Here is a 27,552-nt window from a genome sequence, read left to right as displayed (position 1 = left end):
CTAAATTGAATAAAAATCCATGGGTTCATGTTGGTATAAACATATAAATGAATAAATACAGGAGAAAAGAAAATTCTTCTTTCTAGAATAATGTCAGCTAATAGATATAGGCATAATAATGAATAAGAAAATTGCCATTTTGCAATCATCATAGAAATACTAGATTCATGCAAGAATCATCAAAGTATGCTAAAACTAGTGGAAGAAAGTTTAATGTGGAACAGCATTTTATATAGCCTCAAATTATATTCCCACAAATTAGTTGTTAATTACAAAGGGAAAAGAATAATTTTTCCAATGAGAAACCCGGTGGTTTTCATTCTATCTAATCATCCCTCCAACCTTTTTTTTTTGTTTCTATTGGATCTTCCTCCTGCGGCCCTCCACCCTCTCCTTATTCTGGGCTAGCTGTACTTTCTGCTTGCTGCAGAGCTGCCATTTTACGACTTTCCTTAACTGCTTTCCTAGACCTCCTCCTGTGAACTATTTGCTGAACTACCTTATATAAGGGTGGTATAAAGACCTCTGTAAATATATACAATAGATTAATAGATTGGTCATAGAATTCTCTTGAATTACATTTTGTTTGGCACACAGTGGAAGCTCCAAAAATATTTGCTGAATAACTCAGTCTGGTCATCCAAGTGTTACCAAAACTTTGTACCAAGAAGCTTGTAGGATTTGGTTTTCATTTCAATTGTGAAATGAAATTGCATACATTTTGTATATATGCTTACTTTTCTTTTTTAAAATTTATCTTATTACAGTGTTCTACATGTCCAAAGAAACTTCTCTATTAACAAACTAAAGACATGATATCTGAAGGTAATCTTTATGCATAATTTTCTTCTAAGAAACTCAAAATGTGCTTTATATGAAGAATCACTAATAACCATTTACTTACTACTCCCTGCTACTGAGTTTTGAACAGAGAGCTAATGTATGCCTAAGGGAAAATCGATTAAAGAGACATTCTTATATAGCTCCAAAAACGAATTAACAACAACAGTCAGGGTGAAAGGGGGAGGAGGGTGCTCCCTTTAACTTGAAATGCTTAAACAAATACGGGATTTTAGTGAAAATGGGAGTCTTGAAATGTATCCTTAATGTCCAGATACTCACAAGATAACTTTCAATTATCCAGAATTATTTTTTACTCTATAAAGCAATTCTTCCAAAATAGTGCATCAATTTATTCTCAGAAGTTATCTCATTCGAGTAAAGTGACTCTCACCCAAGAGAGACACTGGTAGCAAAGGGCAGTAGTTACTTAAATAGCAGTGAAACCGATACTAGAGAACTGCCAACTGATGAAAATTTAATCAGCAGTATATGGGATTGGAATGGGCTTATACAGGGAATAATTCTGAATATAAGGTGTTCAGTAGTTTCTATTTCTTTAAAATTTTCTGTACAAAGTGGAAAAAATTTACACACCCATGTTTGAAAAATGGGTAATTTTTCTTTCATTCATCAATTTTTAAAGGTAAATATGCTAGTAAATTAAGGAGACAAATAGTTCTCTATCGCACGTTGTAAAAAATCTAGGGCCCTGGTCCTTTACCATTGCCTTTTTTCCATTCCGCACAAGAGATGTGTCTTCCCAGGTGACACAGGAGCCATCCTTGATGTTTTTTGTTTCATCAAGTCTATTTGGGTGTTCCTATTCCATGCTTCTTCCCCTCTAGATTCCCCCATCTACCTCATACTCTAGGTTTATCCTGAGTGTGGAGTAAGGAAGTATGAATACCACATTTACATTTTCCTTTTGTTGTTCACCTTCTCTCTCTTAGACTCTTCCGCTCAGTACCAAAAGGACTTTCTTTCTTGCACTGCAGGAACTTCCCTTACATCAAATTCTTATACTGTTTACTTTCATTTATTGTAAAAATATTACAGTCTTCTGAATCTGACTTCTGTAAGCCTCTTTTCTCCTTAACAACAAAGTCTCCTCCAAAAATCGTAAGTGCTTACTTTCAGGCTATTGTCTCAATGTGGACTTGAAACACACTATTTTGAAACTCAAAGCTGCCTTTAGCAGGGTTCTGTCCATTCAAAGAGGCAACTATTTCCACTGGTTCAATCAGTGGGGTTAATGATAGGCCCAGAACTAGGAATTTTCGAGAAAGAAAATCCATTTACTTAATATTCCCAAAATGTATTTGTTATGCTGAGAACACACACTAAGAATACATGGCATTTCATCATAGATGAAAAACTAACATCATCATAAGCAAGTTTGGAAGCAGTGAAACACACCCCTCGGAAGGCATTATGAATGCTCCCTAATATCCGATTCTCCCTTCCCAGTCCCGTTGCAGTTTGGCGGAGCCATATGAAAGGTTCTAGCTAGTGAAATACAAGGGGAAGTGGGAGGGCTGAGGTAGTGACAAGCCACTGCATGATGCTATAGATTCCCTCTTCTGCAGCGAAAGTGGAATCTCATGTTGGGACGGCAGAGTTACAAGATCAAAGTGGTCTGGATTGCTCAGACACTGGTTGGAGGACAACTCTAAGCCTGTTCCATATTAGACTTTGTGTGAGCAAAGAACAAATGTTTATTAAGATGCTATCTTTGAGTTTAAAATTGAAATTGAGTGCCTGCTATACCAAGTGTTAGAGACATATCGGTATACAAAACACACAATTTTTGCCCTCATGGAGGTTACATTCTAGTGGGGAAGTCAGATAAAAATTAAATCAACAAACAAAATACTTGCAAGTTAGGGTAAGTGTTATGAAGGAACTAATGGCTGCGCTAGAGGTTAACAAGGGAGGGAATGTACTTTAGATAGTATGATGATGAGGAGAGGAGACCTTTCAACTAAGACATGAAGAAAGGGAGAAAACATTCTAGGTCCCATGAGGCAAGAAAGACCTTGGTGAGTTGAGAAACTAAAAAGACCACTGTGACTCAGTGGTAACAAATGAGGAACAAGAGGCAAAATATGAAGTTGCAGAGAAAGACCATCATGTTGTGGTAGGGAGTTTGGTTTTCATTCTAAGCCATCAGATAGTATCACCTTAATCTTCCTTCGGTCAATGTCACAAAACTAACCATATTTATGTTAACTTTCTTTTCCCCGTCATCTGCCTCAACAAATGTCATGTCCCTCATCTTTCTGATGGCTAATTACTCTCTTTGTATCCTCCCTCCTCTGGTTACCCTTTCTCCTCCTCTTTTCATATACTTTGCTTCTTCATTATCTTCCCAATGGGTCAGTCCTGTCAACCAACCTACAAGACACCACCCATCCCCGACCCTCTTCCATGGGTTATCAACTGTTAATGATTCTACTAACCACTCAGATGTTCTGGCCCCAAAACCAGGATCTATCCTTGACCACTCCCTTTACTTTCCTATGCAATTCATTGGTAAATTCTTCAGTTTTAAACTCAAAGATATTAACCGTTTGGTTCACTCTTGTTAATGTTAGCTTTCATGATCTTGTCTTGATTTCTGAAATGATCTCATGATTTGCCTCCTTGCTTCCATTCTTTCCTTCCTCTAATGTTTTATTTATGTATCAGCCAAGGGTGGCTACTTATTTTAACCTAGAATAACTTAAAATAAACAAAACTTTTTATAAATTGTGGTAAAATAGGCCAGGTGCAGTGGCTCACACCTGTAATCCCAGCACTGTGTGAGGTTGAAGTGGGTGGATCACTTGAGGCCAGGAGTTCGAGACCAGCCTGGCCAATGTTGCGAAAGCCAGTCTCTACTAAAAATACAAAAATTAGCCAGGCATGGTGGCATGCACCTGTAGTCCCAGCTGCTCAGGAGGCTGAGGCAAGAGAATAGCTTGAACCTGGCAGGCGGAGGTTGCAGTGAGCTGAGATTGTGCCACTGCACTCCAGCCTGGGTGACAGATTGAGACTCTGTCTCAAAAAAAAAAAAAAAAAAAAAAAAATTGTGGTAAAATAAACTTTTACTATAATGAAAGTAGTCTATGTGCTGCAAAAGTTACAATGAAAAAGATAGGCAAACATAAATAAGAAAATACACATTTCCACTTCCAAAGATTACCACTACTAACACCTTAGGGTATAAGGCCACTATTTTTTTCATTGTACCTAAATACACAGATGTGCATTTTTAAACCAAAATGGGATGCTGTAACATACTACTTCGTGACTTGCTCTTTTCAGTTAATGATCTTTTCCATGGCAATACAGTTCTATTTTATCCAATATTCAGTCCATCTACATTCATATTTCTTTAATGTTCCTGAAAATGCATTTTATAGTCTGTTCAAACTAGGATCCAATTCAAACTGTTATGTCCCTTAAATTTCTTTTCATAAAGCAGTTGCTTTTTTCATGACAAATTGTTGAAGAGATGGGCCAGTTATCCTGCAGAATGTTTCACCTTCTGGTTTCACCTTCTGTCTAGTTACTTCCTCTGGCATCATTTAGTTTGTTCATCTATCAGTTGTATTTTTTTATAAAGTCTGTTAGATGCAAAGGCTTGATAGATTCAAGTTAAATATTTTTGCCTGGAATATATCATGATGATACTGTATACTACATTCCATCAAAAGACAAACTATCCGATTGAGCTACAACGTGGCCTTTAAAAAATGTAAATTATAAATGTACATAGCTTCCTCTGCATTTATTATACAATACTAAACAAATTCTTCAACTTGGACTACAAGTTTCTGAACGATTTGATGTCTGCTTACTCATCCAACCTTATTCCATCCCAATTCTATTTGTTTTTAAGAGTCTTGTCATATGTTTCGTTTCTACTCCCGAAACATGGTAAGTGCTTGCCTCCTAGGGCCTCTGCACGCAGGCTTTTGGTTTGGAGACTCTCCTTTGCCACTCCACCTCTCTCCACTCTTCTCCTCTCCTGATGTCAAGCATCTTCTCAAATTACAGGTGTCGTTTTCAACGTATTTAAAATTTTGTTCTTTCTACAAAACAGCAACCACAGACACAGGTTCATTTTCAGTTCACCTACTCCGGAGAAAACCTACTTTCTTTATCTTATTTAAATTAGGGTCCTCCAAGCGATCTTAATATCTCCTAAATCCCAAGCACCCTGTTTTTCTTCCTGATACTTTTTCCGTTTACCTTAGTATCTGTGTCAACCTGACAGGAAGCTGCACGATGGCAGGGGTCTTGCCTACCAGGTTCCTTGTGCACTCCGTTCCTGTGCACAGCAGCCCGTCAACAGTAGCTTAATAAACATCATAGGTCACAATAACCCTGGGACCGCATCTTGGGGAGGTAGCCGCAAACTCTCGCCGGTGGCAGTGACAGGAGTACTTCTCCAGGGGGTTGTTCGAGTGGATGAATACTCTTACGTGAAAGTGCTCAGTACACCACTGCGGCAAGAAGGAGGAAGGGAAGAATTCCAGATGCGGAGAAAGTAGTATTTTACAGCATAGCACAGCCTGAACTGGGTCCAGGAGGGCGTCGCCGCCGCGACACCTTCACGTGACCGCGAACGGCTTAAGGACCCCCGCATCCAGTGCGCTTGCGCTGGAGCTCCCGGAAGTGGCCGGACCCGGAACGCAGGCGGAGCGCACGTCCGTCAGCCCGTCAGTCCGCCAGTCCGCCAGACCAGTACCTCTCTCTTCTCGGCCGTCGTAGGCTGTCCGCTGTCTGTTTGGCCCGAACGGCGGCGGAGGCGCTGATCATGGCGACGTTCATCTCGGTGCAGCTGAAAAAGACCTCAGAGGTGGACCTGGCCAAGCCGCTGGTGAAGTTCATCCAGCAGACTTACCCAAGCGGCGGGGAAGAGCAGGCCCAGTACTGTCGCGCGGCGGAGGAGCTCAGCAAGCTGCGCCGCGCCGCAGTCGGTCGCCCGCTGGACAAGCACGAGGGCGCGCTCGAGACGCTCCTGAGGTGGGCGCGGGGCTGGGAGTGGGTAGTTTGTTTGCCAGCAGTCCCTCGCCGCCCCTCTTCCTGTCTCCCCCCTTCCCTCAATCCTGTAACCTGGGCCGAGCCGCCCCGCCCCGGCCTGACCGGGCGCGTAGGTGTGGTCTGCATTCTTTGCTGGTGAAAAGGACCCGCCCTGCAGGCCGGCTGTGACTGCCCGCTTGTCTTGCCTGCCCGCCTGCCCCAGCCCTTGGTCGGCGAGGGCTCCGTCGATCAGGTGCCTGGGAGCAGCAGTCTGCCATGTACTGATTTCTCTTGCCACATTTACTTAGAAGTAGTTTTCACTTTTTTGGGTCTCTGAAGCTTCCCCTTTCCCCCCATTTTTCCATCACTGTCTTTCTTGGGCCAAATTTAGATTTCATAATAGTAGTTGCTTGAAGGAAGTGGGCGAAGTGAGGGAATTGGGACACTGGACCAAATGTCTGAGCAACTCATCACATTGTCCACATGAAATGGACCATCTTCCTCAGTTCAAAATAATCAAATGACAGATGGAGAATTCTGAAAGTTAGGAGCTACAAGTATTTGAAATAAAACTCTGGTTACGTAATAGAACCGTTCAAGGTAGGTTGTTTAAAAGCAGTTTGTTCACAAACAGGTATATACATAATAGAGTAAATTTGTTATTTTAGCAAATGCTTATTTAGCTCATTCTGATTTAATGAGGGTTCGTTTCATTATACTTAATAATTATAAGAACATTTTTATAGGATTTTTTAGTTAAAAATTTCTTTTGCCTACCTTGTTCATCTCCGTATAGTATATTCTATTTGTTTCACAAGAGAATCACAACTATATTCCAATCCAAGTAGTAGAAACCCAGGCTAAACTAGCTTGAGCTGAGAAAAGACTTATTCTGTCGGGCACGGTGGCTCACGCCTGTAATCCCAGTACTTTGGGAGGCCAAGGCGGGTGGATCACGAGGTCAGGAGATCGAGACTACCCTGGCTAACCCGGTGAAACCCCGTCTCTACTAAAAATACAAAAAATTAGCCTGGCGTGATGGTGGGCGCCTGTAGTCCCAGCTACTTGGGAGGCTGAAGCAGGAGAATGGCGTGAACCCGGGAGGCGGAACCTGCAGTGAGCTGAAATCGTCACTGCACTGTAGCCTGGGTGACAGAGCGAGACTCCGTCTCAAAAAAAAAAAAAAAAAAAAAAAAAAAGAAAGAAAAGACTTATTCTGCTAACTGAAAAGTCTAGGGATATTCTTTCCTTAGCTTTAGGTATCACTGGAGATCGTCTTGCCTCCATGATGCTTCCCTCGAAAGCTTTGTTCCTGTATTGAGAGAGATGGCTGTAGTGTAATTACAATCGTCCACAACACTCAGTATCTTACAGAAGAGAGTGCTTTTCTCCTTAGCTCTGGTGGAAGTCCATGGGAGGCTTCTGGGTTTGTTTGCACCCATTTATGATGGTGGGAAATGGGCTAAGTTAATTGCCCTTATCTGAGTCTTTCAACCGATTTAATTTCCTCTTACCCCATGTGTCAAAGCAAGATGAGTCCGGACTGGGGAAGGGTTGGTTCTCCAAAGGAAGGGATATTGAATAGATTGCTCAGAGGAATTAAGACCCCTTGGTTTCAAATTTTTAGAGCTAGAACTGTTGGGCTGCAAGGGTAATTAGTCTAATAGCATAAGCAATTTTTTTTTAAGTTAACTTAGGAATACTTAGCCATTCTTTAGAATTAACATAATTAAACAATTTCAAGGTAATTTTTATGTAGGCATGAATAGCATTCAGTGAGGATTTTCCATTAGTAATATTAAGAAAACATAGTTGTGGTATAATGAACCCTGTGATAAAAATCTTGTTGAATATATCAAATTTGGTTCCAGCCCTCAGATTTGGGGTCTTCAGAAGCAATTGGTGCATGGGTTTTAGACTAACAGACGTGGGAGGTTGGTGGATAATGGTTTGGATAAGGTTCTCCTGTAAACTTTAAAACTTAATTCATTTGTTCATTCTTTTATTCTTTTTACCAGACTTAAATGTGTGAACTGTTCCTAGGTAGTGAACCTGTTGTAGATATAGTCTCTTTGAAACTAACCATGTTTCTTTAGCCACCTCTATATAATCCCCTCCTGCCACATTAATTCAACAAATATTAAGTATTTTCACTTTTTGGTCTTCTAGAGGGGTTAGGGTAAGCTTGGAGATATTACTAAGGTTTATAATGGAGATAGGTACAGAGGTTGCTTAGGAATATATGCTGTAAAATTAGATGTGAATCAGTTGTGTGATGTTCATTCAAATCCGGCAGAATATTTTACTTTTAATAATGATGTTTGGATAATTGTGTAAACTTAACATTAATTTTTTAACTTAATGAACTTTTAAACTAATGAACTTTTAAAAAGAGAGTTTAAACTAATTCCTAAAGAATTGAAGCTAGCTTGGTAAGTCCTGATATGCAGCTCCATATATAGCTTCAGTGATAGACTTGTTTTCCTATTACTAACTTGTAGGTGTTCTATTAAAATTTCCTACAATGTACATTTATGCATATTATAATAATGAGAATGAGTACTTTAAGTACTCATTTGTTCTGGGTATGGTAGCATGCACTCATAATTCCATCTGAGGCAGAAGTATCACTAGAGCCCAGGAGTTTGAGGCCAGCCTGAACAACATACTGAGACCCTGTCTCAAAACAAAACAAAACAACAACAACAAAACCCTTTTGTATGATACTTCTTCCTTTATAAAGTGGCTGTTACTAAAAATTGATTAGACCTTGGTAAATGGTGACCTAGGGTGATCAAATGGGAACCCTGCTGGTTTTTTATTTTTTATTTTGTATTTTATTTGAAGCTCCAGATATACCAGTTACCAGCATTGTGTAATTTCTTTTGTGGTGATCAATTTCTTTAGAGAGAAAGCTTCTAGTCTCCTTCTATGAAAAAGTCTGCTTATCAGCTTTCTAAATTTTATTCTGGGGAACGGAGGTTGGGGATCTTAACAATCATGTATGCAGTCTGTCAGGTACATCTATTTTTAGTATGACACCTGCATTAGGGTTAGATTCATTTCTATGTGGCAGATCCCAAATTATCTGAGTTAATATTTTATTCTTTTGTAAAAAGTTGGCAGGTAGGTCGTTCTGGTAGCCTAGGGCTGGTATAGTGGTTCTGCAAAGTTAATTGGGGCTCAGATTCCTTTCAGCTTTCTGCTGTTTAAAACCTAGAATATTGTTCTCAGGTCCAGGTTGCAATCATCCAAGTTCCAGGTACAGGGCTTGCCCTTTAGGGTGTTTCCTGGCAACTGTTCCACAACACCCTGCCTATATGTTACCAGCCATCATGTGTGTCCACTTCTCATAGGATGCTGGGAAAAGGAATTTTCGTTATGAACAGCTGTATACTCAGCTAAAGATACATGGTTTTGTTAATAAGGAATAGGATAGACTGATAATGATGTAGTCAGTTAGCACTCCCTACCCCACTTAACAGTGCTTGATCTCCACCTTAGTTGTATTTGATATCTCTGACTTTTTTTTTTGAGGCAGAGTTTCGCTCTTGTTGCCCAGGTTGGAGTGCAATGGCTCTATCTTGGCTCACTGCAACCTCCGCCTCCCAGATTCAAGCAATTCTCCTGTCTCAGCCTCCTGAGTAGCTGGGATTTATAGGCATGCGCCACTCTGCCCGGCTAACTTTGTACTTTTAGTAGAGACGGGTTTCTCCATGTTGCTCAGGCTGGTCTCGAACTCCTGACCTCAGGTAATCTACCCGCCTCGGCCTCCCAAAGTGCTGGGGTTATAGGCCTGAGCCACTGCGCCGGGCCAATCTCTGACATTTTTCTAAGAGTGAACCTACCCTCAGAGCAGAGAGGATCTGGGAGCTTGAGGTTTTCTTTGAAGGATTTTCGACCACACCTTCTCGTTCCACCCTCACATTGAACTATATTCAGAGGTACCTCATGTTTCTTAATTCAGATCCTTTCCTGGCTTCTCTGGCATGATTTGGCTTCTACTTTGGCTCCCTTCCCTCTTAGCCAGTTAAGATTTTGGCTTTCTCTTTTTTATTCACTTTTCACGTTTCAATAAATTTTGTTGAAACCTCTTATATCCTGTGTGCCCTTTCCCATTCTTTTTGTCCATGTTCATGTACATCTTTTACATTTTTAAATTCTTGTTTTAGTGGGTTTTGGTGGGAAGCAAAGAAGGGTGTTTATTCTGATTTATTTGTTTAACTGTAAGAGGAAGGTGTTTACATTTTCAGCTCTCCACAGTGCTTGTAACAATTTACATTCTCATCAGCAGGTATATGGGAGTATTTTATTCCTCCGTATCCTTGCTAATACTGATTAATAATTTAATTTATTGCTGTTTGCTAAACTGATGGGTGAGAGGTAATATCTTTAGTTTGCATTCCTCTTATTTTACTGAGGTTGAACAGTTTATGTTTACTGGCCACTTTGTTTCTTTTTCTGTGATTGCTTGTTCTTTTCTTTTGCCCATTTTCTATGAGTTGTTTTTTCCTGACTAATTTGTAGGAGTTGTAACATTTTCTGGATATTTATACTTTTTTCATTATGTATGTTGCAAAAATCTTCCAATATTTTTCTTGTCTTTCAACTGTGTTTATGTTATCTTTTGTCACTTGGAAGTTCCCCCAAAATGTTGTCATCTCATAATCTGTAGTTAAGATTTTTTTTCGTATTCCTAATGTGCATGTGTTATGTGCGATTTTCCTCCCTCAGATTTGCCAAAGGTTTGCAGCCACCTTTTCTTTGTTTAAAACCAAGGCTTTTTGGTTGGTTTTCTGCTCTTATCATTCATTTTTTAAAAAAAATGTTCTTTGTTCCCTTTTTCTGTCTTTTTGTATTGATTGGTTAGTTTTCCATCTTTCTGGTTTTTCTAATATATTTTAGGACTGTGTATTTTTTTCTCAGTCTGTATTGGTTGCGTCCTACTATCTTTTTCATTTGCAAAATGAAGTTGATGGAATACTCTTTTAATTTCTGAAATATTTTCTACACAGTCGTGTTTTATAGATCAGGAAAGAAAATGTTCTGTTTTACTTCACAACTGTTGTTTGGATTCTGATTGTTGATTTGGTGGTGAACATACTGTTTGCAGAACGTTTCCTTGTCCCACGGCCATGAAAATTTAGGCTTGCAGACGGTTTGAAGGGTGAGTAAAGCAGGGTTTTATTGGGTGAAAAGGAAGAACGGGGGAAACAGGAACTCTCGCAAGGCTAGAGTCCCAGCTAGAGCACATTCCGCCTGCAGTTTGAATCTCAGGTTCCACACAGGAAGAGGCGGGGCCAGGCTCCTCCCTGTAGAACTTCTCGAGGCTCCACCTTAGTGAACAGGCTGGTTGGAGTTTCTCCAGGGACACCCTCCCACCTGGCTGTCTCAATATTGAGATAATATTAGCACAATGACATTGCTACAATTTGTTAACCAGATACTAATGGAGAGTCTGTGTGAACCATACTATAGGAGACAATGTGGAGGATATAAAGATATACTTGGTCCCTGGTCTCAAGGAATATCTGTAATTGGCAGACCTTTTTGGCTCGGTAATTTTATTCCACATAGATGAATACATAAGGAAAGATTTAAAATCTGATTGTTTTTATGTGTTTTGACTTTTCTGGTGTTTAGTAAATAGCTTATCAGGACTATTATCATTCTGTGTATCTGTAAGAAGAATCTTCTGAGGTGCTTTACACAGAATGTTTAAGCCCACACAGCTATCTTTATGGCAGAACTGGACTAAGATCCTGACCTCTTGATTCCCCAGCTAGTTACTTTTTGCCATACTCTCTGCTGCAGTAGTGCTTGATTAATGATTTTTCATGTGTTAAATTGGGTGAGGAAAGAAGTGTGAAAATAAAGTTCACAAAGAATATATGAACTGCAGCCAATATCTCTGGCCCAGCTCTTCTGATTCCCTTGTTTCTTCCTCTAGTTGGTGGTCTGGAGTTGCACATCCCTAAATACAGATTGGAGCTGAATAAGGTTGTGTCAGTTAGCATTGCTGTATTATTTTGGCCACGTGAATTGGTTGTTCTTGATCCCATACCTTCCCCTTAAATTAAAAATTTTTTTTCCGGCTGGGTGCGGTGGCTCATGCCTGTAATCCCAGCACTTTGGGAGGCTGAGGCGGGTGAATCACGAGGTCAGGAGTTCAAGACCAGCCTGGCCAAAATGGTGAAACCCTGTCTCTACTAAAAATACAAAAAATTAGCTGGGCATTGTGCGAGTGCCTGTAATCCCAGCTGCTTGGGAGTCTGAGGCAGAGAATTGCTTGAACCCGGGAGGTGGAGGTTGCAGTGAGCTGAGATTGCACCTCTGAACTCTAGCCTGGGCGACAGAGTAAGACGCTGTCTCAAAAAAAAAAAAAATTTTTTTTTTTTGCTTTTTCAAAATTAAATGTATAATTTAATCTTTATTTAAAAATTTTAGCATTTTTGTTTTTTAAGACAGGGCCTTGCTCAGTTGCTCAGTTGCCCAGGCTGGAGTACAGTGGCGCCACAATAGCCTACTGCAACCTCGATCTCCTGGGCTCAAGCAATCCTACTTCAGCCTCCCAAGTAGGTACATACCACCACACTTGGCTAATTATTAAATTTTTAGTAGAGAAGAGGTCTTGCAATGTTGCCCAGGCTGATCTTGAACTCCTGAACTCAAGTGATCCTCCTGTCTTGGCCTCCCAAGTGCTGGGATTACAGGTGTGAGCCACCATACCTGGCCAATTTTTTTTTTTTTTAAACTAGAATTTCTAATGGGAATTTGTCCTGTACCTATTTGTAGTATTTTCAGAGAAATGTATTTATTTCCTAGTTTCTTTTTCCCCATGAGATTTTTAAGTTGAGTTATTATATATTTGTGCCAAAGTGGTTAAGTTTTATAAAATACTGGAGAACATATATAAGCACTTCTACATAGTTGCAAAATAATTATCTATACCATTTGTCATACATGTGCTACTGTGTGTCCAGGCTCTATTTTAAGGATTTGATATACAGTATACAGTACCATTTATTCCTCACCCTTAAAGGAGGTAGTATTACTCTTTAGGAAAGGTTCAGAGAGATTGAATAATTTTTTCATGATCACTTAGCTAAGAGTTGGGATTCAAACTCAGGGCTATCTGACTTGAAAGACTGTGACATCATACATTTTAAATATATTTGGGATTTTATAGTTTTGGTGAAAAAAGTTGCTTATTTCTAAAATAGAATCTATAAAGACACCAATTTTTTTGCAGTATTATTTTCCACAGTGTGCTAGTTTTTACCAACTCCACGGCTTAGAATACTGGCTTTCCCTGTGCCTACTTGTACAAAACTTGCAGCCTAGGTCTACTTTGTTAGAAATACATTCTAGGCTAGAATCTGCTGCTGTAGTAAAGTGTACTTAAATGTTAAAGAGAAGGGTGTGGTAGATTCTTTTGTTTCTGTGGGTTGCTTACCTAGAGAACTTTGGTACTTGAGATCTAGGCTGAACTGTGAGGGTAATACCTTGTGGAATTATATTGAAGGAGTAGCTTATGGTAGTTGGGTCTCCTGGAACAGCTTTTTGCTTGTGGTAACTGCAGTTAGCAATGGCTACTTTCTTTTGTAAAGGTTCATTGATCTCTCTCATTTTGTTGGAGTTTTCTCCATACCGATCAGACATTGTTGATTTCCAGTGACTGCCCTCCTGTTGTACTTTTATTTCAACTTCTAAATCTGTCCTAAGATAGCCATTTTACTTTGAGGATTTCATCACATAGCTTCGAATCATTCAGATATAGGATATAAATGCACTGTTCCCCCCATACAGCTCAGGTTTTGTTAGTTGGCTTCAAAAACTTTGGGGTGAAGAGAATGGGTATAAAAATTTTAGTGCATTCAGTTTAGCCATTCTTTCTTTCCCCACCCATTTGCAGAGCAAGTAACCTCATTTCCTACTACTGCCTTCCTTGTTCACTTTATAGCAAGGGTCAGCAAAATAAGGCCTGCTCAGCTGCCTGTTTTTGTATGGCGTATGGGCACTGCTCCAGGGGGTTAGCATGGTGACTGTTGGAGAACTAGCTTAGCTGTTTGCCTCTGTTCCATTCTCCCCTTTGCTTCTAGCTCCTGTCCCCCTGGCCAGTGGCCATGCTTTATTGCTGCCCAGACTTACTCTGGTGCTGCCTACACATTGGGTATTCTGCTTGGCAATGGCTTGGCACTAAATGGTAGAATCTCAGTCTGGAAATTGGTGACTCAGCAAATTATCTCACCTCCAACCAGCTGGGGCAGGTGCCCATGGTAGGCCCTCCTTGAGAGTTTTGGTCTCATTGGGGCAGAGTAAAACTGACCATGTCGGTCAATCCTCCCATCTCCCCATGGCTCCTCTCCATCAGACAGGTACTTTTTCTTTGGAGAATGTCTCCAGGATGGCACCTGGGCGGCTGTGTGCCACAATTTTGGGATGGCCCAACCTAGGCAAAAAAGGTAGAGGGCAGGGGTTTTTCTCTTGTTATATAAGTACTTACATAATTATTACATGCTTGATTTAGCCCTTTTCCCAGCAGAGTCTAGAATATCACTGTTTAGAAAAAAGTTTGCCAGTCCTGGCTCTATGGTCATATTGGCCTCCTTGCTGTGCCAAGCACACCTTTAGGCATGGTTGCCTCAGGCATTTAGCGCTTGCTGTTCCCTCCTTATGGGCTTGTTCTTTGATAGCTCCTGTTCATTCACAAACCAGAATTTTAGGTTTTACTTTTCAGAGATAGAAGAAAACTTTGCATTTTACTGATTCATTTGCTTGGGGCTAGCAACAAAACAGCAAATAGATCCAGTCTTTGCTTTCATGGAATTTAGAATCCTTTGAGAGAAAAGGCAGTAAACATAATCCCACAATTAATATATCACAAATTGTGTTAAATCATATGAAGGAAATGTTCAGGGACCTGAGAGATTATAAATGGAGGGGGAACTAATTTTAAAAAGGGGTTATATTGACTTTTTTTTTAAGAAAAGATTTCACTCCATGGCCCATCCTGGAGTACAGTGGTGGAATCACAGCTCACTCCAGCCTTGACCTCCTGGGCTCAAGTGATCCTCCCACCTTATCCCCCTGCATAGTTCCCTGGGGACTGTAGGCCCACCACCTCACCTGGCTAATTTTTTGTGTGTATATGTATAGAGATGAGGTCTCACTATGTTGCCCAGGGTGGTCTCAAACTCCTAGGCTCAGGTGATTCTCCTACCTCAGCCTCCCAAAGTGTTGGGATTATAGGCATGAGCCACAGCGCCTGGCCTAGATTGACTTTATCACTTCTGCTGCCACCATGGACTACATTGATCCGTGCTAGCGTTGTCTCTTGACTGGATTACTACAGTAGCTTCCTAACTGATCTCTACTTCTGCCCTTGCATACCTGCAGTCAGTTTTCTACACAATAGTCATGGTGACTCTATGAAAATAAGTCATGTCACTGTTTTGTCCAAACCTTTTGGTGGTTCACCCTCTCACATTATATAGTAAAACTCAGAAGTCTTACAGTTGCACTCAAGGCATCATTACTACTTTGACTTCACTATTTTCTCCCTTGCTTACTCTATGGCCATATTGGTCTCCTTGCCATGCTAGATACTTTCTCAAGTACACTCTTATCCCAGAGTATTGGCACTTGATTTTCCCTAGTTTGGAAATCCTCAGATATCTGCTTGGCTCACCTTACCACCTTTTTCACGCCTTTTATAGTCATGCTGTTTTAAAGTTAAAGCTTTTTTTTCATGTAGTCAAATGACCATGTTATTTAAAATGACAACCTTCTTACCTCTCCCCATATATTCACTTTATTCCTCTTATCTCTTTATTCTCAATGGCACTTACCACTGTCTTCTATATAATATTTTTGCTTGTTTGTCTTCCCCTCTAAAAGCTTCACAAGAGCACAGATATTTAGATGTTTACTGCTGAATTCTTAATGTCCTAAAACTGTGTTTGGTGCATAGTAAGCTCTTGGTATATATTTGTTGAATGAATGAATGAGGAACTTTCTTTGATAACAGTGTCAGCCTAGACAGAAGTGAGAAATGGTGATAAAAAGAGTGAAGGCCCTGAGCAAGGAGAGCATATAATTTAGTGACTAGAATGTATAGTGAATATCCTGAGATGAGGCTGGAGAGTTGGATGATAGCCAGATCCTGTAAGATCTTCAACATTTTTGGATGTAATTTTAAGTATAATGGGAATCCACCAAAGGGTTTCAGTACTTAATACTTTAGAGTTTATTTTCTGAGTACAAAGATATTCTCCTACATAGTACAACTTTCAAAGTGAGGAAGTTGGCATTGATTCATTATTACCATATAATCCATAGAATTCATTCAAATATTGCTGATTTTCCCAATATTATTTACAGGTTCAGGATCTAATCTAGAATCATGCAGTGCATTTAATTATTATGTCTCTTTAATCTCCTTCAGTCTGGACCAGTTCTTAAGTTTTCTCTTGTCTTTGATGACCTTGACGTTTTTGAAGAGGACAGGCTAGGTTTTAGAATTTTCCTCAGTAAGGGCTTGTCTCATTTTCTTGTGATTTCTGCATTTTTGCATAGGAGTGCCAGCGAAGTAATGCTGTGTTCTTTCTAGTGCTTATCAGGAAAAATATGATGTGAATTTGTTCTGTAGTGGTAATGTTTATTTATTTTTTTATTTTTATTTTTTTGAGACGGAGTCTCGCTCTGTCGCCCAGGCTAGAGTGCAGTGGCCGGATCTCAGCTCACTGCAAGCTCCGCCTCCTGGGTTCACGCCATTCTCCTGCCTCAGCCTCCCGAGTAGCTGGGACTACAGGCGCCCGCCACCTCGCCCGGCTAGATTTTTGTATTTTTTTTTTTAGTAGAGACGGGGTTTCACCGTGTTAGCCAGGATGGTCTCGATCTCCTGACCTCGTGATCCGCCCGTCTCGGCCTCCCAAAGTGCTGGGATTACAGGCTTGAGCCACCGCGCCCGGCCTGTAATGTTTATTTTTATCACTTGGTTAAGATGGTGTTTGCCAGGTTTCTTGACCTTACAGTTAATAAGTATGTTGTACTAATTAGTAAATATTTTGTGGGGAGATACTTTGAGACTATGTAATATCCTGTTTCATTACACACTTTTCATTATTTTAGCCTTTATTGATGAACCGTGCCAGAATTAGATACCATACTCTGAAAGGTACCAAATGGTAATTTTTCTTTCTTTTTTTTTTTTTGAGACAGAGTCTCGCTCTGTCGCCCAGGCTGGAGTGCAGTGGCCGGATCTCAGCTCACTGTAAGCTCCGCCTCCCGGGTTCACGCCATTCTCCTGCCTCAGCCTCCCGAGTAGCTGGGACTACAGGTGCCCGCCACCTCGCCCGGCTAGTTTTTTGTATTTTTTTAGTAGAGACGGGGTTTCACCGTGTTAGCCAGGATGGTCTCGATCTCCCGACCTCGTGATCCGCCCGTCTCGGCCTCCCAAAGTGCTGGGATTAAAGGCTTGAGCCACCGCACCCGGCCCCAAATGATAATTTTTCTAATTTCCTCTAGATTATGGTACTGTAGGGTAGAGTTTTCCCTATTCACCTGTTTATTTACTTCAGAGTGGTGTTCTTATTTTCCTCAATGGATTATATTTTACTGTTACTTATATTAGTTAGATTGGTTCTATGCTTGGCCATTGGGAGCCCCTTAAAGCTACCTCCTGTGCCCTTTTGACATGTCCTCATCATTTTTTGAGTACTTCCTTAACTTTCTGGCATAGCAAGATGTTTTAGGCTTGAATATTGAATTTTTTCAGTCTCAGCCCTGGATTCAGCAGTTTCTCTAAGGAGCACTTGGCTCCTTTTAATGCAAAAGATTATCTGGGCAGTAGGTGTGCTTATTGCTACTATAAAGTGTTACTGCTTATAGGCCCTCTTAGCATATACATTTAGGAAATACATACTTACACTTTTATACTTGTTTTTATTTCTCTCTGCTACCTTAAAAAAAAAAAGAGTTAAAAAACTAGGTGGGTGTGGTGACATGCACCTGTAGTCCTGGCAACTCAGGGGCTGAAGTGGGCAGATTGCTTGAGCCTGGGAGTTCAAGGTTACCATGCGCTGTGATTGCACTACTGTACTGCAGCCTGGGCAACAGAACGATACCCTGTCAGTAAACAAACAAAAAGTTTACATTGATATCTCTAGTTCCAGTTTAAAACTGTGGAGTTACTCTAACCTTCTGCCTTCTCATATTTGTGGATTTTTTTTTTTTTTTTTTGAGACAGGATCTTGCCCAGGTTGGTGTACAGTGGCGCCATCTTGGCCCACTGCAGCCATTACCTCCAGGGCTCAAGTGATCCTCCCACTTCAGCCTTATGCGTAGCTGGGACCACAGGTGTGTGCCACCACGCCTGGCTAATGTTTGTATTTTTAGTAGAGACAGGGTTTTGCCATGTTGGCCAGGCTGGTCTCGAACTGTAGGCTCAAGTGATCCACCCGCCTTAACCTCCCAAAGTACTACGATTACAGGCATGATCCGCTTGCCTGGCCCTTTCAGGTATTTGTATCTCTGACCTTGAGAAACTTGGCTTCCATTATTTTCAATGTATTTACTTAACTTCATAGTTTTTCCTGTTTATAACCAAACTCCTAGCCATGCCAGCCAAAAGCTTGGTCTCAGATATGTTGCCCACTCCTGCCGAAAATTTGCCCCCAGAAATAATCATTACAAAAATACCCCTGATGAAGGGGTGGGGGACGTTTAAGGAAAAAGGAAAGGAGGAAAGATTAGAGGCCAGTTAGAAAGCTTGGCCTGACCCTTTTCTACTCCTTTCCTTGCCAGACTTGCTGATTGAAAGCTCACCCTGATAGGGGGAAGACTGCTTTATATTTTGTGATCATTCTGGCTGCTATGCAGAAAACAGGTTGGAAAGAATGAGAAAGGAAATGGAGAGATTGTCTAGGAAACTTTTGGATTTCTAGCTCAAAGACTGTGGTAGCTTTGATGTGCTGTGTGGCAGTGCTAGAGACAGATAGTGGTGGGCTTACCCAAAACATTTGAAAGTTGGTAAGCCTGCTTTTAATTGGCAGTTTACCAGAGATACTAATTTGTCTAATGGATATAAACATAGTTGTTTTAGTAAGAAATAGTATTTTTAAGAAATATTTTGGTTTTCGGAGCAGATGTTAGTTTGCTTTTAGCCAATGACAGTTGATAAATATTTTTCTGTGGTGGTGGGTATGAGTTTTTGTTCATAGTTTTTCACTGCATACATTTTTTTAGCTTCTGGTTTATGTATTAAAATACTTTGTTTAATATAAAATAGCTGCTCGAAGTAAGCATGAATAATTTTTGTATCATCTTAAACCAGTTGTAATTACATGAATGTGTGTAATATTTGGCTCTGGTAATTATTAATTCTACTCTGTTTTTTAGATATTATGATCAGATTTGTTCTATTGAACCCAAATTCCCATTTTCTGAAAATCAGGTAAGTCATTAATTGTGTCTTAAAATTATATGGTAATGGCACCCATTTCCTTCTGCCAATATCTTCACTGTCTTTAGAGTTTTATGAGATAGTGTTATAAAAATAGGAGCTTTTAGGTCTGTCTGATGTGAATATATGTGCTTCCGAAGAAAGAATCTCCTGGAATTCCATTCATGTCATTCTTCAGTCACTTCTGGGGCTCATGTAGAACAATGGTTTGTTTTTTTTTTTTTGGACTTCATTTTATGTCAGTAGGATTTATTGACTGATTAATCTACTGTGTCCTTCCCTTTGACTTTTTCAGAATTAGGAAGGAAACTGCAGAATTCAGGAATTATTAGTCTCAGTTTATGTGCTTTAAAAATTATTTGCACAAGTTACATTTGCATGTAAAAGTTGCAAATGCTGTTGTGATTAAATGTTAATTACACAAATGTCAACTTTATCTTCTCCTTAAAGGCTAGATGTTGAAAATGCTGATAATTTCTTATAGTTTTATTTTGGAGATTGGATAAAGATTTTAAAATTAGTGATACTTTAAAATTTTAAAATAGTTATAAGAAAAGTACTTTAAACATTCTTGTACTAAAGTTTTTACAGGTGAAATAATTATATGTTGAGATTTCCTTTAAAATATTCCTGGGAAAAAAGTGTAGGTGACTGGAGGCAGGACAAGTTGGGAGGTAGATGAACCAAGAAGGGCAAAAGACTAAGGCTGCTGATGGATATACTGGAGTTCATTCTCTTTATTCTCTGTAGTTTTTCTGTATGTTTGAAAATTTCCCTAATCAAGAATTTAGACATTTTTATATTAGATTGTAATAAATAATTTAAATGAGGTTTACTCCTTTCTAATCTTTGTATGTGATAATGCATATTTTAGGAGCAGAGAGAGAGTTTTTTGATAAAGTAAATATTTAATTTTCATGTAGCATACAGAAAAATGAAGAAATCATGGGTATAGCTTGAATCTTACAAAATGAGTATGCCTGTGTAACCACCACCTAGATAAATATTAACCCATCCCCCAAAATAACCATTCTCCTATTTTTGTCATCATGGAATAGTTTTTAATTTCATCTTCTAGGAAACCTGTAGTACTTACTTTTATTTCCCTTGCTTCACTTGGCTTATTTGACAAGCGTCTACTACTTACTTTGTTCCATTAAAGTCATTGTGTGTTTATAAAGATGAATAAGATAGTGTTTATGATTACCGAGGCAGAATGACCATTTGAAATATCCTAGTGCCAGTATTTTACTTTTTTAAAATTTCAATTTAAAAGGAGAAGGAAAGGGAGTTGGGTGGTTATAGGAGATAATATTTTAGACAGATTGAGCTTTTGTCCTTTTTTTCATAGTGGATTTTTCTTTAAAGGAGACTTAATATTTAATGAGATTCAGGAAGGTAACATAATTTTCTATTTTCTTTCATTCTATCCAGATCTGCTTGACATTTACCTGGAAGGATGCTTTTGATAAAGGTTCACTTTTTGGAGGCTCTGTAAAACTGGGTATGTAATTTTTAATAAAAGTGATAGGAAAATTGGTCTAACTACTTTGCATTGTTTTTAGTTTTTAAAATTGTTATCCTAATGACTCTTTATAAATACTAAAGTTTTTTACATCTCATTTTCTTTTTAACTTCAACTTTTAATGCAATTTTGAAATATTTGTGGAGAGCCCATGCCTTGCCAGGCACTGTCCTAGTTATAAAAATGAGTAAAACCGATGTACTCAGTTGTTGGGAAGATAGTTGATCATGTAAAAGTGTAATATGTAATATCAGCCTATGAACAAACTCACAGAAGTATATATGAGGAAGAAAGTAATTCTACCTTTTGAAAGCAGACAATGTTTGAGTTAGGCCTTGAAGGATGGATTTGTAGAAAATAATATTACAGACACAAAATCATAACCATAGGTCAGAAGGGTGAGGACTTTTGATCTACCAGCTCCAGCAAGATAACATCTCTGTGCCTTAATTTTCTCATCTGTGAAATGGAAATAATACTATGTATTTCTTTTTTTTTTTTTTTTTTTTTTTTTGAGACGGAGTCTCGCTCTGTCGCCGGGGCTGGAGCGCAGTGGCCGGATCTCAGCTCACTGCAAGCTCCGCCTCCCGGGTTTACGCCATTCTCCTGCCTCAGCCTCCTGTGTAGCTGGGACTACAGGCGCCCGCCACCTCGCCCGGCTAGTTTTTTGTATTTTTTTAGTAGAGACGGGGTTTCACCGTGTTCGCCAGGATGGTCTCGATCTCCTGACCTCGTGATCTGCCCGTCTCGGCCTCCCAAAGTGCTGGGATTAAAGGCTTGAGCCACCGCGCCCGGCCTAATACTATGTATTTCTTTGGATTCTTTTTTTTTTTTTTTGAGACAGAGTTTTGCCCTTGTTGCCCAGGCTGGAGTACAGTAGCACAATCTCGGCTAACTGCAACCTCTGCCTACTGGGTTCAAGTGATTCCCCTATTCTCCTGCCTCAGCCTCCTGAGTAGCTGGGATTACAAGCACCCGCCACCACACCTGGGTAATTTTTTTAGTAGAGACAGGGTTTCATCATGTTGGCCAGGCTGGTGTTGAACTCCTGACCTCAGGTGATCCACCCACCTCGGCCTCCCAAGATGCTGGGATTACAGGCATGAGCCCCTGGCTGATCTCATTGGATTCTTATGTGGATTAAATGAGTGAATACTTGTAAAGTCCTAAGAACAGTGCTCAATAAATATTAGCTGCAATGAATAATTATATTATTACATAACATTGTAATGCATATATGATATATATGTATTATATGTATATTATATGTATATATTATATATGTATATACAATGTATATATGGTATATATGTATTTGTATATAATATGTATTATATGTGTCTGTAATGTGTATTATATGTATATATGTGTATTATGTATATATGTATAATACACATACATGTATATATACTTACGTATACATACGTATACAGCATATATTTGTATACATATATGCATATATACATATGTGTATGTATAGTATATATACTGTATATATTCATATACATATATGTTTATTATACATATATTTATATAATATATAATGTATAGATATTTATGTATATATACATGTAGTATGTATAACTATGTATAATATGCCTTATATAGTATATTCCTTTTATAACATGCATATACATTATATAAGATATGCTATAATATATATTGTATACCTTATAAGATATAGATATATAATATGTATTATATAGTATGTACATACCATATACATACATATATCTATATCTTTTTTTTTTTTTTTTTTTTGACACTGAGTCTCACTTCGTTGCCCAGGCTGGAGTGCAGTGGCGCGATCTCGGCTCACTGCAAGCTCCGCCTCTCGGGTTCACACCATTCTCCTGCCTCAGCCTCCGGAGTAGGTGGGACTACAGGCGCCCGCCACCATGCCCGGCTAATTTTTTGTATTTTTAGTAGAGATAGGGTTTCACCGTGTTAGCCAGGATGGTCTTGATCTCCTGACCTCGTGATCCACCCGCCTCGGCCTCCCAAAGTGCTGGGATTACAGGCATGAGCCACCGTGCCCAGCTATATATCTATATCTTATTTAGGGTTTATACTTACATATAGGTGAGGAAATGGAAATATATATTTTATAGTAGATATTGTATATAATAATTTAATTATTGTTATGGCGTATATATAGGTGAGGAAATGGAAATATATATTTTATAGTAGATATATATAATGTTAATATAATGATAGTTATTGTTGTGGCTTGTAACCATAGGTTGAATTGGGGATTATGGAGGGTGATGATATTAGAAAGCAGATTGTGAAGAGTTGCAAATATTATGCTTCTGACTTTTTACTTTCCCCTCTTGTATAATAATAGTGAATGTTTATTGGGCATTTATTTTACCCAGGCACTCTGGAAGGGACTTTATAAATAATCTTTCTGAATTCTCTAATAGCTTAATGAAGAAAGTGCTATTATTGCCAGTTGAACAAACTGGTTTAGAAAGATTACGTGATTTTCTGAAGTCATATGGTTAGGATTTAATGAAGCTGGGATATGAATCTAGATAGCCTAACTCCCGGGACTAGAGAGAAACAAACCGGTTAGGAGACTGATGAGAGATAATGAGGTTAGACAAGCTAGTGTGTGCGAGTCACAGAAGAGAGGGATTTCGGACTTTTCAGAGGTGAAGTTGACTGAATTTGCTGACTACCAGTTAGAAGGAAGAGTAGGAGTTGAGGCTTGACTCTGAGATTTATAAGTTGATTTGACCTATTGGATATTTGTTCCTTTTAGTAGAAAGTTTGAGTCTGACTTTTCTGTATTATTCTGGGTAGACATTTCTCTGGCATTCTGAAATAAAGGATTTAAAGCTCAGAAGAGAAAGAGATACACATTCGAGAACAATTATTAGGTGATAATAAATTTATTCCTTCTGGCAGATAATTGACTGAGAAAAGTATAAAAGTCAGAGCTAAGTAATATAACATTCGGGGAAATAGAAGAAGAGGTTCTGGGAATGAGGTTGAGAAAAAGCTTTCAGATCTTACAGGAACCAGGGTAAAATAGAGATGTGAAGGAATGCCAGAAGAGTTTCAAAGTTGATGTGGTCCAGTGGTTCCCAAACCTGGCTGCATATTAGTATTACCTGGGGAAAATGTAAGATAAAAGATGAAGATACAGAGTGCCAGATGTGATAGGAGAAAATTTTGGAGTAGGGCACTGGAATTATTATCTTTGAAAATATCTCCAGGTGGCTGGGCGCGGTGGCTCACGCCTATAATCCCAACACTTTGGGAGGCGGAGGCGGGTGGATCGTAAGGTCAGGAGTTTGAGATTAGCCTAACATGGTGAAATGCTGTCTCTACTAAAAATACAAAATCAGCCAGGTGTAATGGTGTACACCTTGTGATCCCAGCTACTCAGGAGGCTGAGGCAGGAGACTCGCTTGAACCTGGGAGGCAGAGGTTGCAGTGAGCCGAGATCGTGCCATTGCACTCCAGCCTGGGCAACAGAGAGAGATTCCGTCTAAAAAAAAAAAAATCTCCAAGTGATTCTGATGATCATCCCAGGTCCAGGCTGGAACATCCTTGACAGAGTCATTGTGGCAGAACTCAGTCATGTAAGGTTGGAGAAGTCCTTGGATTTGGCAGAGAGAAGTTTCGCTTGGAGTTTCCTGAAGAAGCATCAGATTGAGGGGTGAATGGGAGGTGAGGGAATGGAAACAGTAAATGTGGGTTGCTCATTTCAGGAAATTTACAGTAAAGATTTGGGGACAAAGGGAGCATCGTGCTGAGAGGGAGTCAAGGTGAAGAAAAGGATTTTTAGTGTTGTTATGACTTAAGAAATTTAGTAGGCTGCGAATAAGGAGCAGATGGCAGGAGACCTAGGAGACACTTGAGTGATGAACTCAAGTATCCAGAAGAACTGGGAAGCAAAAAATTAGATCATAAAGCAGGAGGTGGTTCATCAAGGCATTTCTAGTAGCAAAAATTGGTAATTAAATGTCATTCAGTAATGTCCTGGTTAAATAAAAGACTACTCATTCATTTAAATATTGTGTACTTTTGGAATACTAAGAATAAAAATGCATATATATATTTGTTGATATGTAAAGCTCTATCAATGGAATATTGAATAAAAGGCCTGCCTTAGTTCAGAGTTGTTGCATCGTACAACTCTAGGGTCCCCTGAGTTGGGCTCCTTGGGATGGTGCTCATATAGAACCTAGAGTGGTTCCTCCTCCCTTGAGTTGTGCATTCCAGGCAACTCGAGTGTGGTATAGTATCCACTTTGTGAAAAGTTATGTGTGTGAATGTGTATGTAGTTATTTGTGAGATACCAAAAAATAAATTCTGGTTAACTGTGGAAGATGAGATCTTGGGTGATTTTTAATTATTTTTTTGTAGTTTAAAATGTTTGAATTTTAGAAAACTATATTTATAATTTAGTTATTTTCATTTTGAAAAGTTTAGAGGCTGGAAGTGGTGGCTCATGCTTCTAATCCCAGTACTTGGGGAGGCCGAGACAGGCGGATTACTTGAGCCCAGGAGTTCAAGACCAACCTGGGGAACAGACGAAACTCTGTCTCTACAAAAAATACAAAAATTAGCCACACATCGTGGCGCGTGCCTGTAGTCCTAACTATTTGGGGAGTTGAAGTGAGAGGATCGCTTGAGCCTGGGAGGTTAAGACTGCAGTAAGCCGTGATTATGCCACTGTTCTTCAACCTGGGTGACAGAGCAACACTTTGTCTCAAAAGAAAACAAAAGATAAAAGAAAAAATGAAAAAGAGAGCAAGTAAGAAACAAGAATACAGTTAAATATTTAAAAAGTCATCTTTGAAAAAAGGAAAATATTGTTTTGAAAACCTGGTTTAAGTTTAGATGGATAGAAGAAAATAAAGGAAAAAAGATGAGTTAATTGCAAGATCAAAATAGCTCTTATATGTAAAATCTCATAAAAGCTCTTATACATGAGAAATTGTCAAAATAAAATGAGAGACTACAGTCTGGTATGATAATATTTATGGGCAACTTAATAGATTGAGATACGTATTTGATATATAAACAGTTTACTTTTATTTCTTGTTCGGAATATATTTCATTCATTTTTTTTTTTTTTTTTGAGAACAGTCTTGCTCTGTTGCCGGAGGTGGAGTGCAGCCCCGTGATCTCAGCTCGGTGCAACCTCCGCCTCTGGGGTTCAAGTGATTCTCGTGCCTCAACCTCCTGAGTAGCTGGGATTACAGGCGCGCACCACCATGCCTGGCAAATTTTTGTGTTTTTAGTAGAGACAGGGTTTCACCATGTTGGCCAGGCTGATCTCGAACTCCTGGCCTTAACAGCTCCACCTGCCTTGGCCTCCCAAAGTGCTGGGATTACAGGTGTGAGCCACCGCGACCGGCTGATATTTAATTTTGTTCCTTGCTCTTTCCTGCCATACTAGCCTAATGTATATATTTATTGAATTAATTAAAATTATATTCAGAACTTGAAGGCATGGATCCCTTGCCTTTTTTTGTTGTTGTTGTTTTTGAGACGGAGTCTCGCTCTGTCGCCCAGGCTGGAGTGCAGTGGCCGGATCTCAGCTCACTGCAAGCTCCGCCTCCCGGGTTTACGCCATTCTCCTGCCTCAGCCTCTCGAGTAGCTGGGACTACAGGCGCCCGCCACCTTGCCTGGCTAGTTTTTTGTGTTTTTTAGTAGAGACGGGGTTTTACCGTGTTAGCCAGGATGGTCTGGACCTCCTGACCTCATGATCCGCCCGTCTCGGCCTCCCAAAGTGCTGGGATTACAGGCTTGAGCCACCGCGCCCGGCTTTTTTTTTTTTTTTTTGATAGGAAGTCTCCCTCTGTTGCCAGGCTGGAGTGTAGTGGCAGGATCTCGGTGCACTGCAACCTCCGCCTCCGGGGTTCAAGCGATTCTCCTGCGTCAACCTTCCCAGTAGCTGGGACTACCGACGTGCACCACCACATCCAGCTAATTTTTGTACTTTTAGTAGAGACGGGGTTTCACCATGTTGGCCAGAATGGTCTTGATCTCTTGACTTGGTGATCTGCCCACCTCAGCCTCCCGAAGTGCTGGGATTACAGACATGAGCCACTGCACCCAGCCAATCTCTTGCCTTTTAGTATCTAATGTTACTGATGAAAAGTCTGAGTTTTGTTATTTTGTAAGTGATCTGTTTCTTTGCTCTTGGGAATATTTTTACAGTCTTCTCTTTGTCTTTCATGTTTAGAAATCTCAAAAGACTTAATGGGATTTCATTTTATTCATTTGTAGGGCATGTGTTTTTGGCCCTTTTAGTTTGAACATTTATATCTCCCTTCAGCTCTGGGAAGTTTTCTTATATTTCTTTGATAATTGTCTCTTTTGTCTCTCTTTCTTTGGAATACTTTTTTAGATGTTGGTTGTTCTGAGTTGTTCACTCATAATTTTTGTAATTTTTATTTTCTCGACTTTATGTTCTACTTCTGAGAGATTGCCTAGATACTAATTTTAAAACTTGTAAATTTTTTTTCCTTCCGCCACCTTTAAAACTTTGGAAAAAAATTTAACAATCAAGTTTTTAATTTTTGGCCGGGCGCGGTGGCTCAAGCCTGTAATCCCAGCACTTTGGGAGGCCGAGGCGGGCGGATCACAAGGTCAGGAAATCGAGACCACAGTGAAACCCCGTCTCTACTAAAAATACAAAAAAAAAATTAGCCGGGCGCCGTGGCGGGCGCCTGTAGTCCCAGC

The 27,552-nt window shown here is 39.7% G+C and overlaps 1 protein-coding gene and 1 long non-coding RNA gene across 4 annotated transcripts in view; one reads left to right on the top strand and one right to left on the bottom strand.

Annotated features, from left to right (window-relative positions):
* Positions 1 to 2,117: 2,117 nt before the first annotated feature.
* Positions 2,118 to 5,437, bottom strand: LOC141409611 (uncharacterized). 2 transcript variants are annotated; one of them, XR_012430604.1, is made up of 2 exons: positions 5,080 to 5,437; positions 2,118 to 4,919 (listed from the first exon to the last, which is right to left on the bottom strand). It is a non-coding gene; the product is annotated as an uncharacterized lncRNA (long non-coding RNA). The 2 variants fall into 2 exon arrangements; XR_012430605.1 differs by having other exon boundaries at positions 5,136 to 5,437.
* Positions 5,438 to 5,552: 115 nt separating this feature from the next.
* Positions 5,553 to 27,552, top strand: part of PDCD6IP (programmed cell death 6 interacting protein) — a 74,192-nt gene continuing 52,192 nt past the window's right edge. For both annotated transcript variants that reach the window (XM_005545501.5, XM_005545500.5), the window contains exons 1-3: positions 5,553 to 5,856; positions 19,255 to 19,309; positions 20,753 to 20,822. In XM_005545501.5, coding sequence (XP_005545558.3) covers positions 5,648 to 5,856; positions 19,255 to 19,309; positions 20,753 to 20,822 — 334 coding nt within the window. In that variant the 5' untranslated portion in view covers positions 5,553 to 5,647. The remainder of the gene's footprint in view (positions 5,857 to 19,254; positions 19,310 to 20,752; positions 20,823 to 27,552) is intronic.

This window comes from Macaca fascicularis, chromosome 2, assembly GCF_037993035.2.
Source record: "Macaca fascicularis isolate 582-1 chromosome 2, T2T-MFA8v1.1".
Lineage (NCBI taxonomy): Eukaryota > Metazoa > Chordata > Mammalia > Primates > Cercopithecidae > Macaca > Macaca fascicularis.
The sequence above is the reverse complement of the archived record's forward strand: the minus strand, read 5'-3'. Positions and strand labels throughout refer to the sequence as shown.